The sequence below is a fragment of the Lactuca serriola genome, chromosome 7, assembly GCF_051521515.1.
Source record: "Lactuca serriola cultivar US96UC23 chromosome 7, Lser_US96UC23_V15, whole genome shotgun sequence".
In the NCBI taxonomy this organism is placed as follows: Eukaryota; Viridiplantae; Streptophyta; class Magnoliopsida; order Asterales; family Asteraceae; genus Lactuca; species Lactuca serriola.
The window spans coordinates 176,122,945-176,137,289 of NC_136414.1; the positions used below are offsets into that span (position 1 = coordinate 176,122,945).

The 14,345-nt window shown below is 38.2% G+C and overlaps 1 protein-coding gene across 1 annotated transcript; it reads left to right on the top strand.

The window, feature by feature from the left end:
• The first annotated feature begins 12,147 nt into the window (after positions 1 to 12,147).
• Positions 12,148 to 13,093, top strand: LOC145061491 (heavy metal-associated isoprenylated plant protein 16-like). Its single transcript, XM_079008973.1, has 3 exons — positions 12,148 to 12,297; positions 12,384 to 12,462; positions 12,664 to 13,093. The coding sequence occupies exons 1-3, from the start codon at positions 12,289 to 12,291 to the stop codon at positions 12,918 to 12,920; spliced, it is 345 nt and encodes a 114-aa protein (XP_078865099.1). The 5' UTR covers positions 12,148 to 12,288; the 3' UTR covers positions 12,921 to 13,093.
• The last annotated feature ends 1,252 nt before the right edge of the window (positions 13,094 to 14,345 follow it).

Here is a 14,345-nt window from a genome sequence, read left to right on the forward strand (position 1 = left end):
AGAGGATCAATGCATATAAGTTTAGAATCTGATAGATTCCAGTAAATGGCATGAATTTGGAATTCTTGCATTTGCAGTAAGGATTTGGGAGTGTGAAAAGAGAATCATTGAAGTTATGTTCAATGGATCTAGTTCACAAAGTAAAGATCATAGACAAACATAGTATGCATACTTGGTGTATGGCATGACTAGTGTTTAGAAAACATAGTGTGCATGCTTGGAGCATGGGACAACTATTGTTTTAAATTCAAGAATAAAGTTGATAGCTGAAACAGTATACAATGAATAATGTGTAATCATATGGTGATAAATAAAAGGTGTTTTATTTATGTTCAAAGAGTTGATACCATATTGGATTCAATTATTATTGTGTTTCACTTTGCATGTTTTGACTTCCCGAATAAACTAGGTTATTCTTCCGGAATGACTAAGTTATTCAAACCATCCACAGTCGGTCATATGTTGGAAGTAGATATGAATTAAGACTGTCATGATGGGTTGTAGAGGTCTAAGGTGTTGGACAAGGCTACAACAATCATGAGTGCTCATAAGTTCTGAGTATTGGATTCAACCCGCGCTCATTGGAATCACTTCATGGATTTTATCACGAGTGATCATGAGACGATAATATCTTATATTCTTCAAACCTAGAGATATGAGTTGTTACTATGAGTTGATAGTACATTGATTGCATGAAAATGCATTTGGTAACTCGGTGCTATAAAACGTGCTTTTGTGTATGATTCAACAAGTAGTAGAACAAGCCATATGAGTCGAAGTTTATCCGTTCCTTTTACCTTCGGGATAAAAGTGATATCTGTGGGCCCCTCGATGATTTGATGATGACAAATGGAAGTGCTCGGCCGGGCCAGGACTGATTTGATTTGTTCAATTAGTCAGTCGTCATAAATCGGAAATCGGGAAACAACAAATGGACAGAGAGAATGATTATAATCCATGTCTCAGTCCATACGATATCTAGAATGGAGGAATATATGATCCCTTATCTAATGGACAAGTCACTGACAAAGGTCAGAGTTCATCTACAAGGTCAGAGTTCGACAGAAGCTTTTGAGAGCTACGATTGCCGGTTGGTTCTTGAAGTCATACGCAATAATAGTTTTAGACTTATCCAAGTGGGAGACTGTTGGATTAATGTCTAAGTCCATAACTATAATTGGTAAGACTTGACCCGACCCGGCATGGTCCATTTGGGTTGCATACCATCATGCACTTGGATGAGAGAAATAAGACACTTATGGTTATTAATATATTATAAGTTCTAGTATATTAATAATAAGAATGATAAGATTATTTAATTAGTATTGATCAAGAATTAATCTAGGATTAATTAAGTGATCAAAAGAAGGCTAATTAAATATATGGGTTGATTGTGTAAATCATCCATACTTGTATAGTGGGCTAATGCTCCATGGATTATCTAGTTGGGCCAAAACCCATATGATGCTCCATGGATGCTCCATGGTGTATTTGAACCCATGGATCCAAGGAAATGGAAAGTCATGACAATTAGGATTTACCTAATTGTGTAACTATATAAGCATCTTATTATTGAGGAAAAATCGGTCACTAGAGCAACTAGAATCACACTAGTGTGTGAAGTGAAAGGGCTAGCCGATTTTGATGAGTGTAGAATTCTCTCAAGTCATTCCAAGTGTTTTGATGATTGTGATTCCATTTGAGGTGTCACACTTGGGGCACTAGGCACTCAAGCTTCATGAAGACTTTCTACATCAAAGAGGTATGTATTCTATCTTGCTATAGTTATTGTTTTGTATGCTAGATTAGGATAATACCTTGGAAGTTCTTATTTGCATGTATAATAGAGAAAACATAGATCCAAGGTATTTAGGGTTGCATGTACACTTAGGAAGTGTTAGAATGCTCAAAACCCAACAGGAGTAACAATCGCCTTACCCTTAAGACCACTTTCCGCGGTCTTTAAGAGTCGTTGAAGTTTGCTGAGTGTGACCTCTTCCTTATTCATGTGGTATGTCATGCGGAATTAATCATAACATGAAGGTAAGGAGTGCAAAATGATATCTATTGCAAGCTCCTCAGGGAAGTTCACATTTAGCTTCAACAAACGCTCACAAATGTTTGCATTTTCTGCATGTGGCCCGTGATGGGTTCACCATCCTTCATGCGAGTTGTTATCATGGAGGAGATGATTTCATACCTCTCTTGACGAACACTTTGATGGTATCTTTCCATCAAGTCTTGGTGCATCTCATAGGGGTAGAAATCTTCATAGGATTTTTGGAGATTCGCGGTCATAGTGGCCATAATGATGCATGCCACTTTAGTGGCATCCCTTTCATGTGCCCTAAACTTAGCGATCTCTTGAGGAGTAGCAATTGTCTCATCAATCTCCTTAAGCTCCTTATCGAGGACATATTCCTTGTCCTCGTAGCGAGTAATCATTCTGATGTTTCCGATCCATTCATTAAAGTTGGATCCATCAAAAGTGACTTTCCCACACAAGTTTATAAGAGAAAAGGAGCCACTAGGATTAGAGCCAGAAGCGGCGTTGTTTGCAGACATCTTGTAAGAGAAGAAAGAAAGGATTAGTTTAGATATAGACATAGTCCTTAATAAAACACCCAAATGTAGTATTAAGGCTAGGACCCAATCACAATATATTATACTTAGAAGAGGTACGCCGTAGTCTAAGTAATAACATATTTGAAGGGTAGGTGAATGACGATTCCCTAAATTCCACCAAAGCCGAAATATTAAAAAAATATTTAATTTTGGTTCTTAGAAACTCCTAGATTCTTTTGAGATTCAATGAACATTTCAAAGGCATGTTTCAATCTCGAGTGTGCCCTCCAAGTTTTGTGACTGGGATGCCGAGGATCACAAAACGAGGTGTGAAGTAACCATGCAAATTACTTGGTACCCTTAATAAATTACCCCTCAATCGATGTGCCGGTTAACCACACACGCTCCATCGATACTATGATAAATATTAAGTCACCCTTTACCTACCTTGTTAATTCCAAGTTAGTGTGCCGGTTAACCACACACGCTCCACTAACGACTTAGACAAAGTGTAAAGTGTAATTTCATGGATTAGCACCTTATTCACATTTTTCCTAAAGTAACTAAGATTGGGAATTTAATAAAACATTTATTTACTTTATAATATTCATCATACTTTTAATGAGAATTTATAAGTCCTTGTCTTACCTGTTCGGCTAACGACCCTCCACCAGTTAAGTAAGCGGTGGGTGAGAGTGGACACCCATTAAGTTGCCATTTTATAGGCAACAACCTTATACCCACCTTATAGACTAGCTTCGTGAATGAGGCGTACTAGCGGTAAGACGACTTTGATCTTATACATATATATATATATATATATATATATATATATATATATATATATATATAATTAACTTATAATATTATAAGTATAAGGGTTGAATTTTAACTTTTAAAATTCTAAGGGTTGGAACTAAAGTTTTTAATATGACTTTACTTGTTCCAAAACCTAAGGGCAAGTTTTTGTAAACTTTCAAAACTTTTCATTTCTTGTAACTTATGAGTTAAATAGAGTAATAAAAATGAAGACCTTCATTTTTCTAACTCTTGTGTTCTTTTAATGGTTTTAATTCAAGTGTGACTCTTGGTTTTCCATAACTTGAGGACAAGTTATGGACTCCATTAAAACACATTATGATCAAGAATTAAACTACCAAGTAGGTTACAAGAAATTTCTATGATCATCTAACTTCATAAGATCAAGAAAATGAACATCCATATCAAAGTTTCAAGACCATATGAACACATATAATCATGAAAAATTGATATTAGCCATTGTAAATGGATTAGAACAAACATTACACCATCTAAAACAAGTTTTATAATACCAAAACAGTTTAGGGTAATGTTTCTAGTCCATTTCCAGCAGCAAAAGTCGAAAATCTGCACTCTGTGGCTCCTACTCGCCGAGTGCACGAACCTACTCGCCGAGTAGGATGAAGATACACATGAACTCGGCGAGCCCCCCCATGGACTCAGCGAGTTCATCAGGAAGACAGCAAGTTTTTCGACTTTTTCCAATATTTTGCATCAAGTATCAAACAAACAAACCTGGCTCTGATACCACTGATGGGTTTTGAGCATTCTAACACTTCCTAAGTGTACATGCAACCCTAATAAACCTTGGATCTATGTTTGTCTAAGATACATGCAAATAATTATTTTTCCAAGGTTCATATCCTAACTAGCATGGCATGGGGAACATGAATCAAATAAAGCTAGTAGAAATACTTACCTTGTAGTAGTAGTTGATTACTTGGAGCTTTAGAGCCTAGCACCAATAGTGTAGATGCCTCAAATGGAAATCACAAATCACCACAAACTTGGAACTTTGAGAGAATAGTCACTACTATCTTGAAATCGGCCCTCTTGCTTTACTCACCTCAACTAGTGTGATTTCAAGAACCAAAGCCTCTTTTATATAGTGTGGTGGATTAGGGTTACATCCATGTAAACCATAATACCCATGTCTCTTCATTTCCATGTGATCCATGGGTTAAAGCTCCATGGAGTATCCATGGACTTTCCATGCAAGCCTAGCCCATTCCAAATAAGCATTAGCCCACACTATATAAATATAAAAGTCCATATTAATTAGTAATATCTTTGACCTCTAAATTAATCCTAGATTAATTATAGATCAATACTAATTAAATAATATGATCTTATATTAATATATTAGAACTTATAATATATTAATAAATCATAACTTGTACTATTCTCAAAAGATTATCCATAAATTGTTCGGGTGAAGTGCAACCCAAATGGACCATGCCGGGTCGGGTCAAGTACATACCAAATATAGTTATGGACTTAGACACTATATCCAACAACAAGTTCGCCACGAACTCACGAATATACCTCCTCAGTATGCTCAAGTACCGGCTCGTACGTGCCTGCTCAGTAGACACGTGCTCTGGGAAAAACAACGCCCTCTCATGAGACATCCTTGTAATCACTGTCACAGAATCAGTTCCCTACTTGAGGGACAATAACTCCTGGGCTAGATGTTCCCTCTCCACAGGGGGAACATACTCATCTCAAAACATTGCGGTTGTAACGACCAAAAAAAATTCTAACCAGTTTAAACTTTTCAAAAACAACCCAATTCCATAAAGTTATTACAAAAAGGTTTTCAATACAATTATTATCAGAGTCTTCCCAGAACCATATCATAAAACATAAACATGAGGAGCAGTACGATCACACCTTTGCCTTGCCACGGTCTCCTGAAGTACCTGAAACATTTTAAACCACAACTGTAAGCCCGAAAGCTTAGTGAGATTCCCCCAAAATACCAACCACATATACCATACACATAACATGCCATAACATAACAGAACATAGAACAGCCATGCACTTCGGGTCTACTGTGTGACTGGTCTGCCGCACCGGGCCTTCAGTCCACTTGGTCCACCCTCCGAGTCTAGGCATATCCATCGAGTCTGGAGTGTGGTTGGTCCGCCCGCACCGGGCCTTCAACCCACCTGGTCCACTCTCTGAGTCTACATTATGATTGGTCCACCCGCACCGGGCCTTCAATCGGCCTGGTCCACTCTCCGAGCCTCGGCACGTCTGGTCCGCCCTTGTGGGGCCTACAGTCTATCCGAACCACTCGTTGGGCCTTTGAGATATCCGGTCCGCCCTGGGTATATTGGCCTACAGCATAAAGCAGGACCCACCTCAACCCAACCCCAGTCAACCAACCATGTGCACATAAACATATAACCACATAACAATTAATCATCAGTCAACCGATCTAGCAGATCACATACATAGCATACTCTAAACAGGATACCAACCTAACCGGTCACTAACATATACCATCCTAACTACCAGGATGCAAACATAGCAAAGCAATAACACAACAACAATACCTGGATTACAATCCGATAAAGGGTCAGCCTTGGTGCCTTAGACCCTGTCGATATAGTGAGGATAACTCACCTCGCAACTGCCGAAACTCTGAACTGAAAAGCAGACTCCTGAATCACCGACTCACCGAAAATCCCGAATTAGCCAACATAGCAGAAATAACCATGAGATCAATCACATTATCCTTCCAAGCGTAAATTGACCAATTACCCTTAACTCAATCTGGTCCAAGACTAAGGCCCAACACTAGGTAAGCTCTCAAGCCCATTAATGGCCCAATTTGCTACATTGGGCCCAATCCCTTAATGGGCCTCATCCTAAGCCCACAATATATTCCTTAGTCCATATAATATGATTCATGATGGCCCACTAAGGCCCAAATACCCAAACATACCCCAAACCACGGCCCAAAAATCATGATCCATACAGATAGATTACACGGGGCGTACCTCAACGTACGCTTAGCGTACCAGCTCTATGACCAGTACAATGGGCGTACCTGCACGTATGCTCATCATAGTGCTCTGTTCAGTCATTTCCTCATTAAGTGGTTACTACTCCATTCCAAGGGCTACAAACTCAGATCCAGGTCTTATTTCACGACTTAAACCATAAAGTCACTGACTTGGTGACTTAATATGGCTCAAACCAACTCAAACTTCCAAAATGACCTTCTACATCCAAGAAGAGGACTAGATCTCATGCATGGGCTTAATAGAACCCCAAAGGTTGGAACTTTACTGCTTATGGGACTCATATGACTCTAAGGGAGGCAACCCTGGTCTTTGAAACAAGCTTAACCCGCCAAAACCCAAACTTGGGACCAAAAAGGTCCGTAAACTAGAACTAGAGGAGATCTAAGAGATTAATCATCAAGCTCAAGACTTTTTACCTTGCATAGGTCCGAAATGAAGCACTTAACCCAGATCTACAAGCTCTAGCTTCAAAGGTTCCTCCTTACCAACCTTCTTCTCCTTGGTTCCAAGCTTTAACTCACCAAAATGGGTTCTCCAAGGTCAAACACACCCAATAATGGAGGTGGGATAGCTCTCTAGGGTTTCTAAGGGTAAGAGAGTGTTTATGGAGGCTAGGGTGAGAACCATTATGTTCCTTTTATAGTGCTTAACCCAAAAATTAGGGTTTTGAGACTCTGAGCGTACGCTGGGCGTACGCCTTGACACCCGCGTCCAACTTGCCCCATTACGCTGGGCATAACCCAGCTTATGTTGGGCGTACCCACGCGTGTCCCATCTTGTATGCATGGTCTTTTTCTTCACTTTTTCCCATTACGGGCCATAAATGTCCATATCTTTAAAGCATCATAACTCCTTCATTCTAGATCCAATTCTGATGAACTTTATATCCACGGAAAGGTGGCGAGAAGATCTTCGCTTCTAGTAGCAAAACCTGATCTGAAACCTTCCCGAATAATAACTCATTGCTCATGAAAGACCAAAACGCCTTTACTCTTGATCTCGGGAACCCATCAATAGATATTTTAAGAACGGGGTGTTACAGCGGTGAACCTCTCCTAGGTTACCACGGTAAGCTCTGCAGTAGTGAAGTCTGCTGTTACAAACTTCCACCAGTCGTTCGCCCCCAAGCGAAGCTGGTTCAGTGCAAAAAGAACCCTCAGATGCTCTGGACACGAGCAAGTGTAGAAGCATCCATCGATATCAGAAATCCATCTCATCGCAACAATCAGATCCTACGTCCCATCAAACTCTAGTGGCTTCGTGTTGCTGAACTCCCATAACAGCAACGAGTCACCCAATTGCGGTCTGGCAATAGCAACAGCTGCAGTAGTCGCATCTTCAGTAACCGCTGCGTGTCTCTTGTCAAACGTCTCAATCAAAGTGGTCTTGATAGACCCAAACATCTCCGGTATCTCAGCGCGGATAGTCGTAGCCACCTCATCGTGGATCATTTGACGAAGCTCCTCGTCACTCACGCCGCTGGTCTCTGGTCTGTGGCGTGTCACAACCATGGTGACTCTGAAATACAACATAAAAATATCAGAGACTCGCTCGAGTATACTCATACTTGAAAACTCAACCCTACTTGTTCCTTAGTATCCTAAAGATTCTTACTTGGACTGCTCACTGGTCCGGTGCTTCCAGTAGTACGGGCCCTATACTACCTTCCACACCGCATCAGCATTCACCCCAAGTCCTTCTCCTAGGATCCTAATTCACAAGTACTCTATATCTTGCTAAGCATAGGCTACCTTCCGGCAGATCACTCATAAGCTCCTCACTACTACCTACTCGCTCTCGAAGTATCTCATAGCAACAGTAATCTCCTAGGCTAAGTCATCACAAATCAGGCCACTCTAGTCCTAGATATGAATACCTAGCCTACTCTAGCATGCATAACATATCACATAATATCTCATAACACATAATGTATGGATATTTTGGGAAATCACCGTTCGGGCGCTGGCTAATCGTACACACTGCTTCGTTCTGCCTTTCTCAAAATCTTTTACTCTTTTAGAAAAATTGTTTCTTTTCTGAAAATTTTCCTCAAATCCTCATTTGAGTTCAGATGTGCCTGAAGGTGCATCCGAATCCCTCAAACCAAGACTCTAATACCAACTTGTAACAATGTAAAAATTTAAAACAATTTTTCATTTTGCAAACAATATAAAACTCATTCAATATTCTCAAATCTCATGTTCAACAAATGTCATCATGATGAAAACATATCCCAAGATCATAAAATAAATCCTCTGCCAGTGTGTACGGATCATGTCGGCACCTTCCCGCGATCCTCGCTAGTACCTGAAACACATAACACATAACACTGTAAGCATAAATGTTTAGTGAGTCCCCCAAAATATTACAAACAACACATACGCCACTCGAGGATACAGTACGACCCTCCGGTCGATGTGCCTCAGCGGGACCCTCTAGTCCCATAGCTCGTTGGGTCCCTCTGGTCCGGTCATAGCTCGTTAGACCCTTCGGTCCGGTTTGTACCGTTGGACCCTTTGGTCCGGTCTATATCGTTGGACCCTCCGGTTCGGTCTATACAACACATAGCATACATATATCACAATACACATAATCTCATACATATACATAGCACACAAGACCCTCCGGTCTACACATAGATACCACTCTAGGTAATGTTTAGTGAGAAGACTCACCTCGGGTAACTCGGATAATCTGGCACACAAATATACTGATCTAGCCCCCGCCTAATCACATAAACAATATCCTTAAATAAATAATGGCTCTCAAAGGCTAGATTAAATCCCTTTCTACAATCCCACAGAAGGGTAAAAGACCATTTTACCCCTCATCGACCCAAAAGTCCAAATGTTGACTAAAACCCTAAAAGTCAACGAAAGTCAACAGGGAGCAGTACGCGGCGCGTACCAGCTCTTGTACGCGGCGCGTACCAGCTCTTGTACGCGGGGCGTACTCCGGCGATCAAGAATAGGGGTCTCAAACCTTTACGCGACACGTACTGGGATTACGCCCAGCGTAAGTCCCAGATTCATCCTTTCTTCATTTTTTGTCTGAATAGGTTAAGTCATGGGCTCATATCATAGATCTAGGCTCTCTACTGCCTCCTAAGTCATAAAGTCGAAACCTTTAAGCCTTGCATGGCTATAAAGGTCACCAACCACTTCAAACATATAACATCTTTTCCCCATTAAGCCCTAATCTCATGCATGACTTAATCTTAACGTCCAAGATTGGATTTTTATGAATCCACAACGTATATCACACTGAAATAAGGTAGATCTAAGCTTATGGAGGCCATTTGCTCATAAAGTCTCCATCTTGGGACCAAAAACCCTAAAAGTTGGTCCATCAAGCACAAAACAATAATTTAAGGAAAACTTTGAGCTTTTTACCTCCAAGTGAAGCTCCACCCTCTGTAGAACTCGGATCCAAGCTTGTACTCCAACTTCTAGCCTCCACAAGAACTTCCTCTTCTTCTCCACTACCACACCAAGACACTTTCTAGCTCAAAAACACACACAAGCTTTGAACGATGGTATTGCTCTCTTTGGGTTTCTTTCTTTGTGAAATGGTGGTTGAGGAAAAGACCATATCATTCCTTTTATAGTCCTCAAGTCAAATTAGGGTTTTGCATCCGGGCCGGCTACGCCCAGCGTAACCTTGGGTACGCCCAACGTACCTAGGCGAGTCCGCGTCCAACTTAAGCGTATGAGTACGTGCAGCGTACTCTTTAGTACGCCCAATGTACTCATTTGCCGTAACTTTCCTTTAAGAGCTAAACTTGACAACTTGGAAAAGAAGAAGGGTTTAAGAGATGCACCTGAATTTCGAGACGTTACATCTTACTTTTAAATCTTTATCCCAAGGGTCTTGACACTTTAAGACTGTTGCTTCATAATTATGTCAATACATACTTTAGAGGCATGAGTATCTTAATATAATAATCAAAATCCTTCTACCTGTACCCTCTCTCCAAACCTAACGTTATGGTGAAGAAGAAGACAAAATTTTGTAAAAATTCTCTTAACTTTTATAAGTTATATAGTCTTATCTATTAAGCTAAAAGACAAACGTAATTATAGTCCAAAAGGAAATACATGAATTAATAAATCATATCTTATGATATATTATGATACTTAACTTAGAAATTTATTATTTTTATGAAATAAATAATTCCCAATTAATAACAAAAGTTATTAATATTTATCAAGAATCAAATTCTTATAAATAATTTATTTGTGTCAAGTTGTTACCCTAATATTCGAAATGAGTTAATTGAAGAGTTGAAGAAATATAAGCCATAATATGTGGCATTTTTGGAACCAAATATTCGTCTCATAATTTTCAATGTTTTGAATTTTTTCATCGGTCCTATGCCAAGAGAATATTGGATGATAATGTCGAAAATATGTATCCTTATTGCTTCAAGATGTACTATAATACATGTTTTAACCATCACAGTACTCATACATACCTAAAAGTTCGATCTTTCCACTAATGTGGTATAAATTTGTTTCCATAGCCATTGGATATGAAAATAATACTCCCTCCGTCCCAAAATTATAATTCATCTTTCCTTTTAACTTTGTCCCAAAACAATAGTGTACTTCTAAAAATAATTAATATTTTTACCGAAATACCCCTTATTATTATTTAACCAACGAAGTATTTAGTGGAACATCAAATGCAAATTAAAGACAAAACTGTCATTTTATTGTATAAAATTAATGGTAATTAATGTTTCTTTAATATGTATGTTTTTGTCGGTGGACAATAATTTTAAGACGGAGGGAGTAATCATTATGTTGAAGTTATATTGAACAGAGGATATCTGATGCCTACTATTTTGTCACACTAGGGATGCTTGGGCAATGAAATAGGCTACAATGTATCAAGATCCTCGACTAGACGTATATGAGTTGTTTTTAACAACTAATAATAGACGTTAACATGCTGATTTTAGACCAATTGAACTTAATTGTAATATGAATTTTATATATAAACATATGTATTTGATTCACAAATTTACATATTCATTATTATAAAAAAAACAAAAACAAAAGAAAAACAACACACAAAAGAAAAGATCTCATTTATTTGTTAGTTGGACGTAGCCTTTTTTTAAGTTGCTTTAAAAAAAAAAAGACAATATAAAGTTATAAACTGAAAGTTCAATAAGTAAAAGGTGTAAACTGAAACTTATATAAAAATTTAAGGAGAGTAAGTGAAAAATCTCATTTGTTTGACCAAAATCTAATTGTTTAATAATACAACATTTAATAAAAAAAATGAAGAAAATTAGACCTACTCCATGCATGGTAATGATGGTTGTATGTTTAAAATAGCAATTCGTATGTTTAGAATAATCCAATTTGATCGTAACATACTTAGTTGTCATTTTTAAATTTTAAATTTGTTGATAAGAAAATAACATAAATTTGAGATACATATTTAAGAAAAAGGTGTATGCCTCACTCTGTTGTAAGTCAGGTTTATTATATGTAAATAATAATTGTGGTGTAGAAAATCAAAAAGGGGTAATTTGAAACTTTTATGTAAATGAAAGGCATGTAAACTAAAGTTTGAAAAAAAAAGAAGTAATTATGCATATGATCTAGAAAATGACATGCCTTTATATCCTTTACAGTCGCAGAAGTTGGTGAGAGGGATCCAAAAAGTTATCCAATTAGTCCGAAGCTTCCTTCCCACGGCGTTGACGTTGTCGTCTTCCTCCTCTGCGAACCCCTGGACGATCTATAAATACACTCTCAGTACTTTCACTCTTCACACGTCTTCTCTAAATATTCTAGATCCAAAACAGATACACTCGTTACAGTCAAATCGTCATCTACTTCATAGAAAATTAGAAATGGCAAAGGTACATGTTTACTCATTCAGTTCAATTCTGTTTCACGTTTGTTCGAATCAGTTAATCTCAATTTGTGTAATTGATTGGTGTTACAGCAAAAGATTGTGGTGAAGGTCACAATGAACAACGAAAAGAAAATCCGTAAGGCTCTGAAAATCGCAGTTAGTCTCTCCGGTAAGATCATGTTTTGTGATTGATTTTCGTCTTCGCAACTTTCACTGGACTCTCGGTTCCAGACAAATCGCTTAATTTTAATTTCGTAACCTAAATGTGAACCTCAATTGTAATTGTGGGTTTTGTAGCTGATTATTGTTAAACTCAATTGGAATTGATTGAATTACTTGACTAAATCATGATCTGAAATTTGATGAACAGGTGTGGAATCAGCATCTTTCGTTGGATCAGATAAAACCCAAATCGCTGTAACAGGGGAAGATGTTGACTCAGTTGAACTGACGACCTTGCTAAGGAAAGGTGTTGGATACACAGAGCTACTGAGTGTTGGTCCGGTGGAGGAGAAGAAACCAGCCGCCGAAAAGGAAACAAATCCCACGGTGGCGTCACTAAATTTTACAGTTAATCCATACCAATACTACTACGGCAGCTATGGGATGCCTTACTATGCATATTAGATTTGAGATTTTATCAAATGAAAATGAGTGAAAGAAATAGTTTTATATTGTTTCATAGTTAGCTTCATTTTTAATCTCTTTTTATTTGGGAATTTTGCATTGCATAAATGAGAGACCCTTGATGTAAATATTGCGTTTGTGATATATGGGAAATTTTTGCGCTACTTTATATACTTTAGCTTATTAAGTATCTTATTGCAATAAAAAAGTCTTAGATACTCATAGGTCCCTCTACCCTTAGGTGTATGACGATAAGAGCGACTACTTCATAACGTTATTAAGCGCCAAATTGGTCAGACGTCAAAAGTTGAACGACATGTAATTTTAACGTATATAAAATTTTTATTTTTAAGTAATATGAAATATGGTTTATGTGGTTCTCGATATTCATAGGTTTAGGCCAGATTATTTTTTGGTCTGTAATATTGGTTTTGTTTCATTTTTTCTGTCCCTTTATCGTTCAAGATAAAATCTCATCTATTAAATTTACAAAATGCTCATTATTATAAAATACATTTACCATTTCTCCATAGTAAATACCCCACCCTTCTTGTCTGTTAACATTCACCACATGGAATCCCATCATAGTGTATAAAATGAGGGGTGTTTGGCTAAGCTTATTAAGGACTTATTTTTCAAGCTTATTTTTTATAAGTGTATTTTTTCTGACTTATTTTCCAACTTAAGAGTAGGGACGGTTTTAAGGGGTTTCCGGTGTGGCACCGGCAACCCCTAACTTTTCTGGTCGCAGTGTAAAATTTTTCGATTTTTTTAAACTATTTTTCATGTATCGGCAACACCTATTCATCTCGGCAACACCTACTATATATTCATGCGTCCGTCCCTGCTTAAGAGCTTATTATGACTGACACTAAAAAAATAAATAAACTGAGATCATAAAAAATAAACTAGAAAAATGATATTATAAAAAGTAAACTCGAAAAATAAGCCTTTAATAAACTTAGCCAAACATCTCTAAGTTCTATTATTAAATCATCATATAATAAAGATCTAAAAGTGTTTACATCAACATGTTTAGGATATGCATACTTTCTTTTACACTCCGTCAGATGTAGCACTACAAGAAATGTGGGTATTAGCGGCGACGGCTTTAGCAGCGACACTAGGCATTAGCGGCGACATGTAAATGACGCGTTACATGTCGCCGCTAATGCTCACTGTTGTCGCTAATACTCAACAGTAGCGATCCGCGTCAAATGAACCCTATCTGTTCGATCTGTATTCAATCGAACGGTTGTAACGGCGTGAAAAAAGGCGCTGACTTTTCCCTCCAGGCTTGTCGCAGCTAATACCCATACGTCGCCACTAATACACACTCGTCGCCGCTAATAGGCGTTGCCGCTAAAAGTCCGCGCAGATAACCCCTCCAGTTCGCTCTTTCCTGCGTATTCTTTCTGCCTTTTC